General features: G+C 43.9%; 1 protein-coding gene across 3 annotated transcripts in view; it reads left to right on the forward strand.

The window, feature by feature from the left end:
* ARHGAP32 (Rho GTPase activating protein 32) overlaps positions 1–19783 on the forward strand; it is a 260901-nt gene that overhangs the window by 159961 nt on the left and 81157 nt on the right. For all 3 annotated transcript variants that reach the window (XM_074927289.1, XM_074927290.1, XM_074927288.1), the window contains 3 exons: positions 14703–14840; positions 16959–17051; positions 18729–18851. In XM_074927289.1, the coding sequence (XP_074783390.1) occupies positions 14703–14840; positions 16959–17051; positions 18729–18851 (354 nt within the window). The remainder of the gene's footprint in view (positions 1–14702; positions 14841–16958; positions 17052–18728; positions 18852–19783) is intronic.

Raw genomic sequence — 19783 nt, forward strand, 5'->3', positions numbered from 1 at the left:
AGTGATGTTTAAAAAAATCTTAGGACTAGATCTTGTGATATCCTTAAACACAGACTGACTGTTGTGATCTCAGAACCGAGCCACACTACCTTCTCTGTTTCCTGCTTTTCATGGGATGATGCCAGTGTCCTGCAGAGGAAGCCTCTTTCTGCTTCAACTTGGGGAGATTTCTAAGGCTGTTCTCAAAGCAGGAAGCTCTTGTGGTCCAAGCATGGGTTTTCTCCATTTTTCTGCTCTCATTCGCAGACCTCACGCTGGCAGTGAGTTGAGCCACGCGGCTTTGTTGTACAGGATGCCCCGTGCTCTGCCCCGTTCCTGTTTTTTGTTCAGGGCAGCCCTTGCTGTCTGTGCTCTGTTTGTTTTGATGGATAGAATAAGGTCTCTGATGTACTAGATGAAGGCATTTGTGCGAGTGTGTGCCACTTGTATCTCCCAGCTCTGCCTTGCAGAAGATTCAAGCTTGGTATCTTCCTTTTGGAGAACAGTATTTGCAAAACTCTGAAGGCAACTCCATCCAGCGTTCCAGGGCTGGAAGCGTGGTCACCATAATAGGCACTTCGAGGGCAGTGGTGAGAATGCCAGGAAAAAATGGGATCCGAGTAGGAAGAACAGATAGGACTCCCCATCCTGGGTGGTTTGCGGGGAGAGGGGAGCGGAATGTATTTTCACAGAAGCAAATGTCTTACTCAGACTACTAATGTCTAAAGTATGGTTTGCTGGTTCTGTCTGCCTGCGACAGTCCATACTGAAAACCACAAATTGCTTGCAGTAGAATTTTTGAGTCAAACACTAGAAACCCTTTTGGGTGATTGTTTTTTATCTTAAAGACTTGTCTTTAATATATTAATGGTTTCGTCTTGTGTGATTGAAGCTCAAACACCTAGAGACAGTTACTGAGGAAGTGCTACTGCATTCCTCCTGGGAAAAGCAACAATTCTTTAAACATATGACTCTTAAGGGCTAAATTGTAACACACATATAGTTGTGTGTGTTTGTATGCATATAAAAAAAAAAAAAAAGAAGAGAGAGTGGTTGTGTCTTTATTACTGGGATATATTTATGTGGAGCATCCAAGCTGGATCCTACCCAATACAAAATCTGTTTTTGGAGTATGTGTTAACCTGCTTCTCCTTTCTTAATATAGAATTTTCTGCCTTTCTTGTTTAAAGAAGATTTTGCTAAACAAAAGCCATTACTGGGTACTTTTACTGACTGCGGAATTCAGGTGAAGTTTCACATGATACCCGTTGCAGTCTGGCTGCAGTCTCCGCAGTCTCCTGCCCCTGCCCACACGTTCTCACCCCCTCTTCCACCAGAGGTCTGGTGTCCGTGTAGCTGCTGGATGAGTCCTACCACAGATAAAAACCCAGTCCACTGCGTGGATGGTGGAATACTTCAGTGGAGGTGCACTTGACCTGAAGCAGGTGTAAAATGAGCATGCACTGAGCTCGGATACCTGCCGTGTACGAACTGCCTGTAGGCACCCTCCGTCTGTCCTGAAGCTCTGTCGGCTCAGAAGGGCTCAGGAAAGTTACTCTGGTTTAAATTGCATTAAAACCTAGGTCGCCATCGTGGACTTCCACCACTAGCTTGTTTTCTGTGCTGCTTTTCTGACACTTGCTACCACTTACCTGAAGATGACTGCAACAAAACACCTAGAGAAATGTGACTTCCACCAGCGAGTTGGCCCATGAGAGCTGGGTACCTCACATGCTTGCAAAGGTTTGAAAATCCCTGTTTGATACCGGGTATTTATTTGTAAGCCCTCCAGAACTTTTTAAAACCTGACCATAGGCCTTTATGTGTTGAATATTTTCAGCCTGTCCTTCCAGATGTTCACCGATGTTGAAACCTGTGTCCTAAGCATGTCTCGGGAGAGGAGGGCTGGTTTACATTAGTCAAAAGAAATCAGCTAAAAATCCTTGTTTCTACAGTGTTAATCCATCACTTGATGTTCTGTGCTTGACTGGTTGATGGTTGGTCACACACTACATGCCTTCTGCTCTCAACAGCGATAAAAAAAAAATGAAGTGACAGTAGTAATGTGGATTAATAAAGAATGTATGAAGCTGGCAAGCAGCCTGAAAAGTGCTGTTGGGCTGTGTTCAAAGCTCCGGTGATGCCAGAGAGCTGCCAAGGTGTAGTGTCTTTGAAAAACTTGGGTCTGTTCCAGGCTTCTTGAAAGTAAACTAGCATCTGTAGGGAAGAGAGAGAAGGTACTGACTTGCATTCAAAGCCTTTAAGAACTGCATAATTAACATCTAGCTGTTATGATAATGCTAAAGGATAAATTCATTCGTTAATTGAGACAGTAATCATTAAGGACAAGGATATGACTGACTGTTTTTTGGAGTTTTGCCGCAGAACACTGATTTGGGTAGGGCAACGCTCACGTCAGAGAGGATTAACACTGTGGTGTGCTGTGTCCTTTCCCTCTTTTAACAGCACATTGCACCATACCTCTGTTCATCATGGGATTTGTATGTAGCTCTGTGACCATTAATTCACATGAGCAGTTTAGACAATGGAAGTAGCAGTTTTGAGGTAAAGAGGATTTTTGTTCTGTTGCCTTTAATGCCTTTTATTCTGAAGCGTGCAGTTGGCAGGATGTCTGCCCTGGGATCTAGGAGGTGCACCCAGAGTTGTGCCATTTGCTTGCTTTGGCCATTTGCAGTATATTTGTGCTCCTTGGGACTGTGGAATGGAAATGCAGAAGTTAGTTGTTGTCTCCTGTGCTGCCCAGGAGGGTGTGATGAATCCAGGAGCAGCGTCACACTGACCTGCAGCGGCATCTGTGGGTCACTGGGGCTCTGGGGTTTCGTTGCCCTGACTTGTCCTTCGCTCCATTCCCAGCCACTGAGCACAATCAGTACTCTTGTGTGTAACTGATACCATCAGATGAAAAAGCTCTTAAATTTCCGTATTTAATTTCTGAATTAACGGTGCACTCTGTTTTTTTTTTCTTTATTTAAATACATATTGTGAAGGAAACAGGGTCAGCATGGTTCTTTCTTGTTCTTGACTCTGGTTGCTTGAGATGCAATAACAGGGTTCTAGCTGTTCGTGGATTTTGAACTGAATGATTTATTTTGACGCTGCGGAGTCAAAATACTGTCATGGAACCGTTTGTGCTAATGCACATTCCTTCAGCAGGTAGAAACTGAGGTGCATTTCAAGCTGTCCCATTAGTACACCAAAGACAGAGGCTTGCTGGGCTCTGTGTTAGTGGCTTCAACTTTAAACTCTAGTGGAGAAATGGTCTGGTAAATTTATTTGAAGGTGGTTTTTACTGGGGAGAGTATCTGAAAATGATTGAAATGGGTTGGGTGCACCCTCAGCAAGTCCCCACCGACACCGAGCTGTGTGGGGCGGGGACACGCTGAGGGAAGGATCCATCCAGAGGGACCTGGACAGGCTGGAGGGGGGGACTGTGCAAACCTCGTGGAGTTCACAAGGCCAAGGGCAAGGTCCTGCCCAGGGGTCGGGGCAATCCCAAGCGCAGACTGGGTGAGGAGACCCAAGGAGAAGGACTTGGGGGGTTGATGGGTAGAAAACTGTGAGGCAGCAAGGTGTGCTCACAGCCCAGAAAGGCCCCTGTGTGCTGGGCTGCACCCAGAGCAGGGTGGGCAGCAGGGCCAGGGGGGGGATTCTCCCCTCTGCTCCGCTCTGTGAGACCCCCCTGCAGGGCTGGGTCCAGCTCTGGGGCACCAACAGCAGAAGGACACGGACCTGCTCAAGCGGGGCCAGAGGAGGCCACGAGGATGCTGGGGGGGCTGGAGCCCCCCCTGTGAGGACAGGCTGGGGGAGTTGGGGGGTTCAGCTGGAGAAGAGAAGGCTCTGGGGAGACCTTAGAGCGCCCCCCCAGGGCTGAAAGGGGCTGCAGGAAAGGGGGGAGGGACTCTGGATCAGGGGGTGTGGGGATAGGACAAGGGGTGACGGTTTTAAACTGACAGAGGGGAGATTCAGATGAGATACTGGGAAGAAATTCTTCCCTGTGAGGGGGGTGAGGCCCTGGCACAGGCTGCCCAGAGCAGCTGTGGCTGCCCCCTCCCTGGAAGGGTTCAAGGCCAGGTTGGACGGGGCTTTGGGCAACCTGGGCTGGTGGAAGGTGGCCCTGCCTGGGGCAGGGCGGTGGGACTGAGTGACCTTTAAGGTCCCTTCCAACCCAAACCATTCTGTGACTATATTCTGTAATACTGTGATCACCCCAAGTTTATCAGAGCTGTGTGGGACTGAGCTGCTGTGCAGTTGTTCATGAAAGGGAATGGTGAGTGTTAATGGCAACAGCTGCTTTCATGTGCTCTTCAGGTGGTTTTCTGTGATGGAAACCTTCCACCTGAAGTCGATGGACAGTGTAGCCCTGATCTAGGAAGTGCTGATGAGCAGGAGAGAAAATGATTTCTCAGAATAAAAGGCAGTATCACATGGATGTGCTGCCATGAAAGGGGTTTTTTTAAGCAACAGAAGCTTTTACAATTATATGGTAGTTTGTTAATGTCGTGTCCTTTGGGCATTTTGCCTTCAGAAAGCAAGCTCCAAATTAGAGAGATCAGTCTTCTTGTATCCAAATTGTATTCTACTTAGGTCTGAAGGAGAAGTGGAAATCGCTGTTGAAATCTAAGAGGACAGGATAGTGATTATGGTTTCTTTCTGTAAGTGATGCATTTTGGCAGAAATTCTGATTGTCATGTGGTGCTTTGTAGACAAGGCTGGGCCCAGCCACAAATTGAAGAGGACAGTTGGCTTTATTCTGAAAAGACACTGAATCCTGCCCCGTAATGAAGCAAGTGTAAATGCATTGCAGAGGAGCGGTTTGTCTCCAATTCTACTTGTTTTACAACTCCTCCAAGAACTATGCTTGGTTCCAGTCCAAAATAAGAGGAGGATTGTGATGGATGTTCCTGCTTTTCTTAGCTGCCTTGATGTTTGTTCCTTATAGAGAAGCTTAACATTTCATGCATTTTTAATAGCAATATTACAGTGCCTGTTTACTTGGGAAAATTGACAGCCCTTTGGGACAGATACTCTAAAGCGGTTTCATCCAGTATCATCCTCTGCAGGCTGCAAAGTTACTTTGATCAAAAAGTAATGTTAGATGTTAGGTGGCTAAGCAAGCAATGGGAGAAAGACAAGGTGTGCAGTTGTGATGCCTCAAACCTGAATCACCTGCACGAAGATGAAGTTCAGAGGCCTTGGAAGAGCATCTACATTTCCAAACAGCAGATTCATTGGATGCAAGATGTAGGACAAGCAGGTTAGTAAAGAATATTTTCAAAAAGACACTTTCAAGGCACAGAAACCACATCAAAATAAATAGCGTGTGTGTAAAGATGCTTGGGCAGTAAATCAGAGATGCGTCGTCATCATTGTTTGGAGCAAATATATACTGTCCCTGAGCAAAGTGGCAAAATAACACAATCTGGAAAGTTTTCTAAAGTTGTGTCCCACCAGTTACACTATGTGCACCTTGTTTAGTCAACCTCTGCTATCCTAAGGGAAATTTGTAATTGAATTGTTTTGGTAATAAAAACACTGAAGTGTTAAATGCCATCGTCTTCCTCAATTGCCAGAAGTGCTTTGCCCAACTGGATTTGTAACTGACTGTGTGTTAAATTAAAAATAAATTTTGTTTTAGAGGAATTGATGGCAGAATTATCAGTGGGAACAGGAATTGAACTTGTTCCTTAAGTCTTTGCATTTATTAGTGCTTTCCTAGAGTTACAGAGCAGGTTTGTGCCCCGAGTTTGTTAAAAACCATCGAGCAGGTGTTTCTTGTCGCCGTGTGTTGTGTAACCCGTGATAAACCGAGCTCAGCAAACACTGAGTTCCCAACTCATTGAGCAAGATTCACACTTGGGAGTGTGAAACAACTCAGAATTGGTTCATCATAGACCTGCTGTGAAATCCTGAGTTTCTCCCCTTCCTTGGCAGGGGCTGGTAGCCTCCAAACTTCACAAGCTGTGAATGTGCAGACAGGCTGTGGGATGTAGACATTAAGCATAATTGCAAACTGATACTGTTAGAGACTGGAGAGCAAGTTTGCAATCAAGGGCTCGGGGTTTGACAGATAAGAAGGAACTGACTTTCTGTTTTCCTAATGATGCATTTTTTCACTGATCTGTGGTTTTAAAATACTGTATTTATTTCAAACTTCATGGTTTACCTTTTTAAAAGACCCCATTAGGGATATTAGATATTACAGATGGCCTGTCTTAAATGTTTCATCTCCTGGGTCTTGGCAACACTTTTCAATGTTTCTTTTTAAAACTGATGCATGCAGCTGCCAAAAAAGCAGCTATTTTTCCATTTTGGCTACAGCTTCAGCTCTGTTAACAAAAACTTCTCCGAAGCTGCTTCTGTTTCTTGTGCTTTCTAAATAAAATTTCACCCTTCTAACCGTTCCTTGAGGTTTGGTCAGCTCCATCTTTAACATACCTGCTTGCATACCTTTTTCCTTGAGATGTTAATGGTTTTTATTTCTGTAACCCTACCCAAAGGCATAGGGGTAGGCGGAGATGTTCTCTCGGACATCCTCTGATAGTTTTTTTGGGGGGATGCAAGGGGAATGGGCTGCAGGAGCAGCCAGGCTCTCACGTGACCTCAGGACAGAGCATCTCTCACTGCAGCTCTTGATCTTAGTGGTTCATTCTGGGGTGTAAGATAAATGGGTTTATAACGGAAGCAGTGTCAGATAGAGCACAGTTTTAATTATTCCATGCTTTAAGTTTCTGTTATTTTATAAATGATGTGATGGGTGTGTGTTCTGTTGTGTAGCAGCCGTAGCTGTGGTTATGGGGCTTTTTTTTTCAAACAGCTTCTTGGTTTTGGACCTACAAAATCTTTTCTTCCTGGCAATTAGTTTTAACAAAAAACATGCTTATGTGTTTTGGTTATTTAAAAAAAAAAAATTATAAACTCAGCTGTTTGCTTCAGATGTGCCCAAGAAATGAGACTTAAGAAAATTGAGATCTGTATCTGTCTAAGCTACTGTTGCAGCTAACCTCAGGCAAATCATTTTGAAAGAGTTTTTTTGTTTTGTTTTACTAACCTCAGGCAAGTAATTTTCAAAGGGGTTTTTTGTTTGGTTTGTTTTAAAGGATAGTGGTTCTTGCTTACTTTGAAACGCTGTTTCTTCTCTGTGGTTAAGTGTTGAGTAGCTTATAGCACATTTGGGGCACAGGGTAAGGAGGGTGTTGTGTTTAGTATATGCAGTGTCCATATAATAATTTGCAAATATATATACATTTGCTCATTGCCTTGCTACCTGTAGGGTGGTCGAATTTTACTTACTTACCAGTTGGTCCATTAGTGGCTTTTGTGGCTATAAGCTCATGTTGGGTTATGACTTCAGATGTGTAGAAAAGCAGTTTCCCATGCTGTGTCTGCCTTCCCCTTCGCCCCGGTGTCTCTCTGCGACCTGCTGCTCTTTACAGTATAATTTTACTAAAGAGATGATTGATATTGAATTGTTTAAATTATAACATGTCAGGAGAGCAGGGGATTTCATTCACATGTTGAGAGTTGTAAATCCTGTTTCAAGTTCATTAGGGGTCTGCCATTCAGAAACAGGCTTTACAGTGGGAGGAAAAACGGCCGTTACAATTTCAGGTGCCATACACGTGGGATGTTTGCGTTAGGTCTTCTTAGTGTGCCCTTATTTCTCCATACCTGTACAAAAACCAATTGCCTGAACCAAATATTTGCCTGCTGTCTGAATGCTTCTGGCAAAGCTGCTCCGCGGAGTGACAGAGGAACCACTGGAAGGTCACAGCTCGTTTCAAGTTTAGCCCCCCAAAGCCTCCTGTACCTGATGGTGATGAGTTTCCAAAATTGCTCAGAACAGGCAGGGATAACGGTGCTGTCATTCAGACCAGGTCTGCAGCAGCCTTGTGTTCCCTCGTGTGGCTTTAGCTTTCCTATCTGTAATTGGAATCAGGGAGCACAAGGAAGTATAATTTTTAGGGGAGGAAAGCTTCAGCGGTTTCCATTAAAATCTTTTTTCCTGCTGATTGCAATTAATTGATAATAAACTGATAATTAATGCTTAAAGAGATTAATTTCTTCTGTGGAGTAAGTATTCACCACATAAATTAAGTAAACTTTCTCCTCTGCCTTGCAATCTGTCCATACATACATTCCCTTCCTCTTGTGATAGTTGGGTTCTTGTGTCCATTTGCTGTGATTCCAGGTGAAGCGCTGATGTTCTAGTGGTTCCATCTTTTTCACCTTACTTAAAGCTCCCCCCGCCCTAATTTATTTTCTTCTAATCATAAGGATGCCTGACAGCAGCATGGGTATCCTGCTGCAGGTCTATTCCAGAAGTGAACATCATCTCCCTGATGACCTCGCTGCAGTAGTCGCAGTGCTGAGCGCTCAGCGCTGCCCAGCTCTGCCAGCTGGAAGGGTCACGGGAAAAGTGCTAATGGTTGCTAACTGAAATCCATGCGTTCATCAGAGGGGTGAAGCTGATGCAAATGTCTTCCAGCTTAAGGAAGAGCCATAATGAGCTTCAACAAGGCCAAGTGCCAGGTCCTGCCCTTGGGCCACAACCACCCCCTGCATGGCTACAGGCTCGGGGAGGGGTGGCTGGAGCTCTCTGGGAGAGAAGGATCTGGGGGTTCTCATTGACAAGCAGCTGAACAGGAGCCAGCAGTGTGCCCGGGTGGCCAAGAAAGCCAACAGCATCCTGGCTTGGGTCAGCACTAGTGTGGCCAGCAGGAGCAGGGAGGTGACAGTCCCCCTGTGCTCTGCACTGGTGAGGCCACACCTGGAGGTTGTGTCTGGGTTTGGGCACCTCAATCCGAGAGAGATCTGGAGGGGCTGGAGCGAGGGCAGAGGAGGGCAACGAGGCTGGGGAAGGGCTGGAGAATCAATCCTGTGAGGAGCCAGGGAAGGAGCTGGGAGTGTTCAGTGTGAGGAGGAGGAGGCTGAGGGGAGCCCTCATCCCTCTCTGCAGCTCCTGACAGGACGTTGCAGAGAGGCTGGGGCTGGGCTCTGCTCCCAGGGGATCAGGGACAGGACAAGAGGGAACGGCTGGAAACTGCCACAGGGGAGGGTCAGGCTGGGCGGGAGGAGAAAATGTTTCCCAGACAGAGTGGTCAGAGAGTGGAACAGGCTGCCCAGGGACGGGGGAGTCCCCATCCCTGGGGGGGTTTCAGGGTCCTTTGGGTGAGCTGTGGGGGGATGTGGGGTAGGGGAGAAATTTTGTAGAGTTGGGCTGAGGGTTGGACTCGATGATCCCGAGGGGCTTTTCCAACCTGAGTGATTCTGTGAGTCTGTAATGTGAGCGTTCCCTGCCCTGGGTGGGAAGGAGTAGGCTGTTGACAGCAGTTCCAGGAGCAGTGAAAACGAGCGTCCATGCGTGGCCTCCAGGTAAGACCTGGAAGTGTGTGAGCCAACAAGCCTTGCAGTGCTGAGTGTGTGCTTTCATTCAGACATGAAGTGGCTTTATGTTGCCTTAGTGCAAACTCCCTTTAAGTTTTAAAGATTTATCATTTCCCTAAAGTTATAATAATACACCAGGAGTCATGAAATCAGCCGGGACATTTTGGTAAACAAACTTAAGCTTAGCTAAAGCCACCTACGGTACCAGCTAAAAACACTTCCTGGGTAAACTCTTAAGTGATGGATTTTATCAGTCTTGTTTTCTGTTTTGACTAAATTTCTAAGCCATTTTCCAGTGTGACTTGAAATAGAAAAAGGGCTGAAGGGTCATGCTGGAATAACATGCAGAACCCAAGACCCAGACAGCTGTAGAAGTCACCCACATGGCAGAGTTAAACTCGACTGGTGGATGCTGGCACTTTTCCAGCTATTTAATACGTGGTGTTTTCTTACTATAGGGTCAAACTGAAGTGACTTTTGCCATGTACTTTCCTCTCATTTTCTAGTCTCGATCTCTGTGTGGACTGGTAAGGTTCATGAGAGCATCCATGTGATTCCTCTCAGGAAATAAACATTTGAACCAGAAAAGAAAGGTCTATCCCTGTCTTAAAATAAATAAATCTTAGGTGCTACAGAGAAAACAGACCGTGGGACAGGAAGGTTGTGTGTGGTGGAACTCAGTAGCACCCTGTCTGGCTTGAAGAGGCATTGATGGACAAAAAGGAGTCCTGTCTGCACAGACATAGGCACATTCAGCTGGAAACATAGTCTTTTGCTTTTTCTTACATAGTGTGGGGAGAGGAGATCTGTAAATCATTATGATAAAATTTTGGCATATCTGTTTTGTAAACGGGTCATATCACAAATACTGACAACAGATGAACTTCTTTTGTGTCAGCAGGATGGCTCTGCGTAAGCCATTGATTGTTCAGTACGCAACAGGGGAAAGAATTGCTTCTTGCCAGATCCCAAGTGAAAACAGTTAAGTCCACATAAAAATATTCCTGTGGAACTGGCCTTGTGCTTGTGGGAGCCCCTCTTTGAAATGAGTGAGGTTTTTGCACTGGTCAGTTGAAGCGTTTACAAGATGATGGAACAGAGGTGGGTTGTTTTAACTATGGGAATGAAAACACAAAAGGTGTTCTAAAATACCACCTTCTTACATTTGCTTTGCTCAGCCCAACAGTAGCCAGGCAGCGCTGTGATAAGTAATGTCCTTCTGTTAGTCGTGAAACCAGCACCACTGAGCTGCGACTGTCCTGTCGTGCGGAGGGTTGGAAGGAAGGGAACCGCTGCCCACTCGAAGTGCCACCAGATCAGCAGGAGGGAGTATGTAAACCTCTGGCTGTGGCTGCGTGTCATCCTCCTTAGGCCAGTAGAGCTAAAAATATTGCTAGTGGAGTTGGGGTGCTGAGTCCTTGTCCCTCTGAATCTTGTCTCATGCCACGTGAAGCTTCTGGGTAGCTTTTTATGGTCTGCGATCTCGGGTATAACGGATTTAGTTATGGAAAGTTCAGATCTCTGGCTCAGTGGAAATTAAATCATCAGTTTAATAATCTAATATTAATATTTTTTTTAGCATGACATTTCTTCTTGCTTTGATAATCGGAAAAAAAAGCAGTGCTGAAATCTCACCAATATTTCATCATACATTTAAGCCCACACAGCATCCAAGAGTAAGGAAGAACACATCAATAATAGTAAAAGTAGGAATGAAGCCAGATTTTCCATTTTGTGTGAAATTCCATAATTGTCATGATGCTTTTCATTGCGAACATTTGTGTAAAGTGAAATTCCAAAAAATACTTGGACTTCATTCAAGAGGGATTTTTTTTTTAAGTCAGTGGTCAATTTTTTCCTTTTAAATATCACAAAACTATTTTACAGCATTATTAAAATCTTTGTTTGAGACTTGATCTTTTCTTTTTTTAAAAAAAATGTCATACCCAGGTTTGTAATTGAAGGTCTGAATCTGACTGTGTGCTTAACTTCACCTCTATTTTTATGTCCCATTGAAATTAATGGGGTTTAAGTATTGTGCTTCTCTAAATCGGGACCATCAATAATTAAAGAACAGAAAAGTAATTATTGAATTGGAAAATTAGAGGGTGATCAAAAATTTATTTGTGCAACAATTTATGGAAATCATTAAAAATGTGAAGAAGGCATTTTTGCCTTATGAATATTATGTGCCCGAAGCACCAGAAATGTTTAGCTTTGCTATAAAACACAGTTGACAACGTGAGACCAACTTAACAGTCACTTACTTGTTTCTACTATTTTATTAACTCCCTAAATTAAAAAAAGAACCCTTTTCCAAAACCCTTTTGGCACTTTAGAATTTGCAGGAAATGGGAGCAAGATGTACATTTTTTATATTGATATAGTGAAACTTTTTTGATATATTGGAACGTTTATGGTATTGAATGAGGTCACTGTTGTTTCTGCAGCTTTGGCTATGCCACTCTGGAAGTCTAGCTGAGAGAATTTAGACTTTATTTTGTTGTGATTTGTACTGCGGATCTGAAGGGAAGCATTAATAGTTGTCCAGTTCCTTCCTAAACTGCTACAATCATTCCTCCCTGTACAGTTAATCGCACCTCTGTTGAATATGGCTGTCTAATTTTTGCTTAAAATTTGTCACTCATGCTCCAAATCTGCAAGAACTTTGCTTAATACAACTTTTAGGACAGCCTAAAGCACGTGTGCTCTTTGAATTTTGTTATGGCGAACTTAAAACTGTAGGGTATGCGGAAATGTTCATGTTTAGGGTGTTGGAATAACTTTCTGCTGGTTGGAAATTGGTCTTACTGCTCCTGGAACCGTGTTCTGTACCAACACATCACTCTGAGCGTGACTGAAGGATGGGCAGCTCCGTTACCACAAGTATCCTGCACTCCTTTTGCACAAGAGCCTGAAATCCTGGGCTGTGATTGCAGGCGCTGGGCCTGACTTAGCTAGGCACGACCAGTTCTGGCCTCCGGGCTTTGCACCACCCCTCTCGTGGAGGTTGCTGGGGCTTCCGTGGGGCTTCCGCGGGGCTAGCTCGGCCGGTGACTTAGCAGCTGCCGATCTGCTGCGATTTTAAGGTACAGGAGAGGTGATTCGGGGTCACCTTTCTGCACCACCTGTGCTCTTGCTCCAGGAGTTGTGGGGCGGCGCAGGAGGAACCTCCCAGAGAGATGGTGGGGCAAGAAACGCCACTGCTGTCCTGAGCTAAGCTGTCCCTGCTCGTTAATTAACTTCCTTGCCAGCCGTGAGTAGCCTCGTTGCTGTGATGGTGTAGAATAGGTTTCCTCAGAAGCAAGGAGCACGCTATCCCTATAGTCCAGTTTCTCCACAGCTGATCCTGCACATGAACCAGTAGTTTGCTGCCCCCAGCTATTCCCATCTTGTAAATTTAACTCTTACTGGCTTAATTCCCATGATAAAAAGAGACTAAATCTACAATCCAACGTGTAACATGAAAATATCATAGAATTAATGACCAATATAGAATCATTTGACAAACTGGTTTGTTATTTGCACGGGTAGCCTACGAGATCGTATTTAAATGTCCTTTTAAGTGCAGTGGGTAGAAGCAAATAAAGGATTGCAGTGATTTCTCAGTCTGTTGTTTCTTACACTGGTGACTAAACCTTGCTCAGCTGAAGGTCATACTGGCAACTTATCAAGAGAGCAAGAACCACTTAATTGTGAAAGATGGAGACATTGAAAAGGCTGTCATCTTTCTGAAGATAATTAGACTTGTACTTCTGGTTTTGTTTTTCTCCTTTAGATGAGAAGTAAAATGACATAACTTATGGAAATTGCAAAACATTTCTGTCCTGTGTGGATACCCTCTTTGTAGGCTTGTGAAATGTGGGTGATTTCTTGTGATATCAAAGGATAGTTACATGGTCTGGAGTTGTCTTAAATAAATTTGAGAGAAAATAGCTGGTACGCTGGATTATAGGTTTCAAGTTTATGATTGCCTTGCGGGCTTTGGATATTAATATAAAAGTAGTGCTTATAACCTTCCTGATAAACAGCAGAATATGGCAGAATAGTGATGGGGAGGTCGGGGTCAGCTGTGCTTCCCCACACCCCAGGTGCAGAGGGCATGGGCTGTAGCTCTGCCAGCCCCTCCAGCAGGTCTGGGGTCACACTCTACAGCTGCTTTCCCCGGCAACCCATCCCCTCTTACACCGTGCATTGCCCTACAGGGTGCCAGGCATCCCTCGGGCAGTTTTAATCCTTGGCCCTGCCTTTGAGTGGCCGGGAGCAAGCTAACTCCTTCCTCCAACACCTTCTTCCGAGTCCTTGCGCTGCTCTCCCGTGCTGGAGGAGCACTCGTACCATTTGTTGCTGACATTTGTTGCACACTTTGTTGTTTTTTCTCTCACCCTTTCCCAAGGGAGACAAACTGCATGTGGAGTGTGAAGCAGAGTGCGTAACGCTGCTAGAGATTTTTTTTTTTTTTCTTTTTAAATATGGCCATACTGTTGATTTTAGGAGAGACTGATGGAAAAAGTGCTTTGCACTTGAAATAGAAGGGGAAGGGGGAGCTTTGTGGAGGTCCATGGTCACTGAATTAGTATCCACATCTGTAAAACAGAAACAGTCTCAGTTTAGGGACTGCCTGGGAGTGTTGAGGGGATTACTGGCTGTTCAGAAAGCGCTTTGACCTGTAAACTTCTGCTTTATTACAACATTTTTATTGATCATAATAAGCCGTGGAGCATTTAGAAGTAGTCATTAGATATTAAAAGCTTCACAAAGCAAATTATGCTCTGCTGCCGTGGTCCGTCCCTTGTCCCCTGAAGCAGTATGTATCTTGTCAATATTTTAATTGGGGAAATGATACGCAGTCAGGAATAAATCTTCAGCTAGTGTTATTCATCATAGATTGGGGTTTTTTTTAAATTCAGCTGAAGATTTGCCTGGGGCGCCTGACAGAAATTTTGCAAGCTTCAGATCCCTGATTGTGTATTCTTCTACCTATGTAGAATCTAATTTCACGCTGTTTATACAACCGTTTTGTAATTTACGTTTGTGCCGAGACACCTTGTGTATGAAAACGCTACAAAATCCATGTAAGTTAAAAGCTTTGGATAGGTCTCATAATGCTGCACCACATCCAAACCCATGGTTGAATAATTAAAACAGGAACACTAACAGCTGGCTGTCTACAAATTAAAACATGAAAATACTATTAAGGCACTTTCATCACTTTCAAATGTTTTGAGGAGAAAGATGGCCAGATCTGTCTGCTACTTCATCAGACCCGAATTGGTGAGGGGCTTATCAAAGTGTGATTCTCTTCTCCGTTTATGCAGGGGAGGAGCTGGATCGTGAAGCGGAGTTATGAAGATTTCCGAGTACTTGATAAACACCTTCACCTATGTATTTATGACCGGCGCTTCTCCCAGCTCTCAGAGCTACCCCGCTCCGATGCCCTGAAGGACAGTCCAGAGGTAAAGTATCAAAGCACAGTCACCACCAAGGGGTTGGAAGATATTTTCAAATCTGTCCGAAGTAGTTTTAATGTGGCCTGGGTTAGATTTGGAAGTTGATTGCTAGTAATAAGATCAGTATGTGCTTTCTACTCTTAATTTCAGTGATCTAAAGGGACATGCCATGCACGTTCGTATGAATTAATGTGCTGCTAAATGTGGAATGGTTATTGGGAGTGTCAAGAAAGAAGCTGTCCTGTTAGTACCTTGGATAAGAATTTTGTTATGTCTTTGGAAATGTTTTTCAGCAATGTGGATATTTCCTGACTTCATGTCAGCAACTTAACATTCCTAGGAAATCATGCTGTTACAGGGCTGCAGCACCGCGAGGGTAATACCATTTGGAATGCTAGACTTACGTTTATAAACTGAAAATTACTGAAGCTCTTTTTTAAGAGCGTTTGCATTATTGCATTATTTAAATGGTCTTTAAAAAAGCTTAAAGAGGTTTTTTTTCCCTAAATGAATAAGAGGTGCTTTTCAGTTCTTGACTTACCTGGGATATGGTGAGCTGGAATTCCGTCAGCTTCTTGCCTTTTGTTGATAATTTAGAGATTTATTCACGTCCAAAATAATCTCCTGAAAAGTGGCAGGTGCATCTTGACTGCATCATTTCAGACGACGTGGAGAGGGAGGCAATGTAATGCCTGGCCACAGAGGTTATTTGAGCCAGGAGAGTATAACAGAACTGTTTGGCCTCAGTCTGTCTGTGGGAAGAGCGTGTATCATGGTGACGGGCAGAGCCTGTTGCTGCATTTCACAGGTCACTTATTTCTGGGACCTGTAGTTGTATGTTTGTCCCCTGCTATCAAGCACAAGTATGGAAAAATCTTGACGTGCCGTGTCGGAAGGCTGATGTTGCTTGCCCACGAGGTGTGTAGCTGGGAAGGGAAATGAGGAAATCGAGGCCATTCCAAGCATTCAAAGGAGAATCCATCCAGCATCTATAAATCAGAATCTATGTTCTTTCAGTGCCGGGCAGGTGAGGATTGATTGCTTTAGAACAGCACACACGAGCTGAAATCAGTACCCTGCTGGAGTCTGCAGGGCTGTTGCCACTGAATGCAGGAAGCTGATAATGCAGTCCCATTGCTCATCAGAGAACCTGGTTTATTAGTTGCTTTGGCTTAATGCAGGCTCTTTCTGAAGAGAATTTAAAGTTTCTAGTCTCTTAAATTCAGCAGAAGCAGAAATAGGATAATTGATTCCTGTTTTGTTTTTTTTAAAATTCTATTTTAGGCATTCCTATCTCTTACATCTCTATACAACTGATTTAATATGTACTTTATAGCATGAGCCTGGAAACCTGCATTATATCTGTAAGCAGAGAAGATGTAAAGGTGTTGAACAGCACTGCTGCTCTGTGAAATTCAATTCTGCAGCTGTGTGGTGTCTTGTACTACATTTTTTTTATTTTGAATTGACCACACTGAAGAAATGTTTGAGGAGAGCGATGGTTTCAACAGCCCTAGGAACTCTGGGCTACAGTAGTGCTTTATAACACTGTCACTGAAGCTGTGGAAAGACCTCACCACTTCTCTTTAATAAAAGCAAGTTTACTATTATAGAAGGGACATTGCTAAGTGTATTTTTAAAACCCTCTTCTATTATTTGAAATATAACTCTTTCTCCAAGGAGTCCGTCTGAGTGGCCACATCCTTAAGGGTTTGCAAGTGGGTGGACATGGCAGCCAGTGTTTTGTTTCGCTAAATGGTTCTCAGATGTGTTTGATGGCCACAATACAAATGATTTTTGTCTGTGTGAAATTCATGATGAGAGGAAGCTTTTAGATTTAAGGTATCTTGACAAGGGGAATCATGAAAATCTACACATCTTATCCAAAGAACATTATTCCTGTCACAAGAAGCTGCGTTTTTACACTTTTTTTGTGTGTCTAATTATTGTAACACTGTGTGTAGTTTGCTGCCCTTCTCCAAATGACAGATTTCCTTGCAAAAGGGAATGTGTTTCTGTAACTCTTGCCTGTGCTAATGGATAATTTACAGTCTCTCCAAGTCTGGAGAAGTGTCTCCAAACTAGTGCATTAACAGAAAACCCGTATGTTTGTTTCTGTTCCAGCTTGTCACCCAGATGCTGATGGCTTACCTGTCACGGCTCTCGGCCATCGCAGGCAACAAGATAAACTGTGGGCCTGCTCTCACATGGATGGAGGTACAGTATGAAGCTTAGATTGTTCTTTGTTTCCTGACCTTAGCAGCAGAGCAAGCCACAAATGTGCTCTCTTGCCTTTCTAGAAAGAGGTATAATCCTTCCAGACCTGCTGGTGTCACTGAAATGCTATCCTAAAAGCTTTATTCCCCTGTTACCAGCATATAGGTGGCCACAAAAGGTATAGAACAAACAGAATCAGAGCCAGTGTTAAGAATATAGGAGCTTTTTTCCCCTCTTGCTTGGATTTTGTCACCCAAAGACACATCATTCTGCTGATATTCACAAATAAAAGGAGGTGGTAATTCTAGTGATGCAGCGATTGGGTTTATGGACCACCTGGGAAAGTCCAATTCATGGCTGAAGTCTCTGAGTAATAGGTTGCAGAAAGCACACACATTCTTACACTCCTTTTGGTGAGGAAACATTGCAAGTATGACAAGTTTCTAGAACTGTTGGAGCTGTCTCAGTGATGGTGTTTGCCTGCCTCCCCCCCTTTTTTTTTTCTTTTATTTTCCCTTGCGACAGCTACAGAAACAATTAATATTATCTGCTCCTGTTTGCCATCACTGTTGGTTAAGCTGCTCAACAGAGCCTGCGTTGTGCTTGCAGTGGCACTGTTTGTATCCTGTGAACTGCAGCTGCAGCTTTGGTTTCTCTGTTAATGCTCTTCTACCATCTTAAACAATAGACCTTGTTGGGCACCAAGGGCAAGAAAGAATGGGGCAAAGTGACCAAGGGCACCTGTCCGTGTCAGCGGTGCTGCTGCTGAGTACTCTGAGCAGAGATATGTCTGTCTTTCCATTGCCTGATGATGTTGCTCTACACCAGGAATAGAAACAGCTATTATTAGACTGTTGCAATTCATTTTTAAACAGTTGTGATAAGGATTGAGTGCTTTTTCCTGCAATTTTCCCTGCTGATATCCTCTTCACCTTGAAATCCTTTGGGATGAGAAGAATCTTGGAAACCTTCTCAGCACAAAAGAAGGAAGGAAGTTGTAGAGAAAAATTGAACTGTAGAATTTACAGCAACACAGTGGACCTAGAGATTACAGAAAACCTATTGCATATGTGATACAGCATAACCTTTCTGATTAACTGAGAATCTTACAAAATTTTACACGAGTACAAAAATTTAGGAAGGTTGAAGGTTGACTGATGGTTGTAGGGAGGTGTGGGAGCTGTGTTTTCTTAAAAGAAATTAAAAAAAAATGGGAGAAAGTTGAAAGTGACACTAGTTTTCGGTTTGACAGCATTTCCTCCTTACCTCAGTGCCTCTTCTTGAGCATTAATTCCACTTTGCAGAGAATTTTTGTAGTCCCTTTTGTGTTGCCATTTCAAGTACTTCAGGAAAAACAATCCGATTTGGCGTTAAAGGGAGGTGTCAACGTTCACTGTCATGTTACTGTTTGTACATAAAGATGCACAAATACAGAATTTCCTCAGTAGTTGGATGGGGGCATAAGACCTTCTGACATACTCTCTATGAATTGTTCTTCTGCTTCCTCTGGGGGTGTGCTGTGCCCTGCACTGTCTCTCCATGCCACTCTCCTCAGGGGCCCCCAAGCTGTGCTGTCTCTGTGAATCAGCTTGAAGCCTCAGCCATGTATGAGCACCAATAAAATGCCTCCTCGCTTGTCCCCAGCTGCCTCACAGTCTCCTGTGCTCTTTATTTCAGATTGATAACAAGGGGAATCACCTGCTAGTCCATGAGGAATCGTCCATTAATGTTCCTGCTATTGCTGCTGCCCATGTTATTAAGAGATATATTGCTCAAGCAGCAGACGAACTGTCCTTTGAGGTAAATAATTAAAGGGGCTTACATTCCTTGTTGTCACATACAGAAGAGTGTAACGTGTGTGTCTGTGCATCAGGAATATATTTAGACACTTCCAGAATGTTTTGTGAGGTGAAGCTTAGAAGATTCAGTTAAATATTGGATTTGCAATGGGTTGGATGCAGGGAGGAGTTCAGTCATCTTTAAAATACAGCTTTACTTGGCATTAGTATCTTCTGATTAAACAGATGCTGCCAAGGATTCTAGCCTGGTCTCTGAGCAGCAGCAGGCCCTGCATAGTTCGTACTGTACAGTGTGTTAAAAGTATGTTGTGTCTGTTGTGGAAGGCTGTCCACGTGTGTGTGTGTGTGCGGACATGTGGCAATTCGATTATTCATTGGCCAGTTTACACAACCTGTGTTCCTGTTAACAAGTCTGTGTCTAAAACCATTTTTAAGAGCTTCTGCTCCCATGAAAAATAGAGGACCAGACTGTTAAAGAATTTGGTACTCAAAGGGCAGGTGTTAATCTAAAACAGTTCTGAAAAATCTTACTTGGTGCAGAGTCAGAGCTGCTGTGGAGCAAAGACGTGGAAGATCAGACCCTGGAAGTCTTTGGGTATCTGGCTCTTGTCTATTCTACACAGAAAGTGGCATTTTATGCTCTGATGGTTTATGTGCTATTAGACTCTTCTCAGTGTTATACCAAAAAGTGTAAAGGAAAACAGTGATTGCCTGAAGGAGTTTTTGTGATCGCATTCTTAGCACGCAGCGCAGGAAGGAAAAATAATAGTGATAGTCTAGTGCTGCCAGAGTTTTGTTCACATTCAAAATTGAGGCATTTATTAGCGTTCACCAAAGAGCCACGCTTATCAGAAAGACGTGTCGGTATGTCAGCTTCCAAGTCCAAAGGCAGGCAGCCCGGGCTACAGGCTGTTTGTCAGTGTCTCGGTATTA

The sequence above is a fragment of the Athene noctua genome, chromosome 26 (assembly GCF_965140245.1).
Source record: "Athene noctua chromosome 26, bAthNoc1.hap1.1, whole genome shotgun sequence".
Classification (NCBI taxonomy): domain Eukaryota; kingdom Metazoa; phylum Chordata; class Aves; order Strigiformes; family Strigidae; genus Athene; species Athene noctua.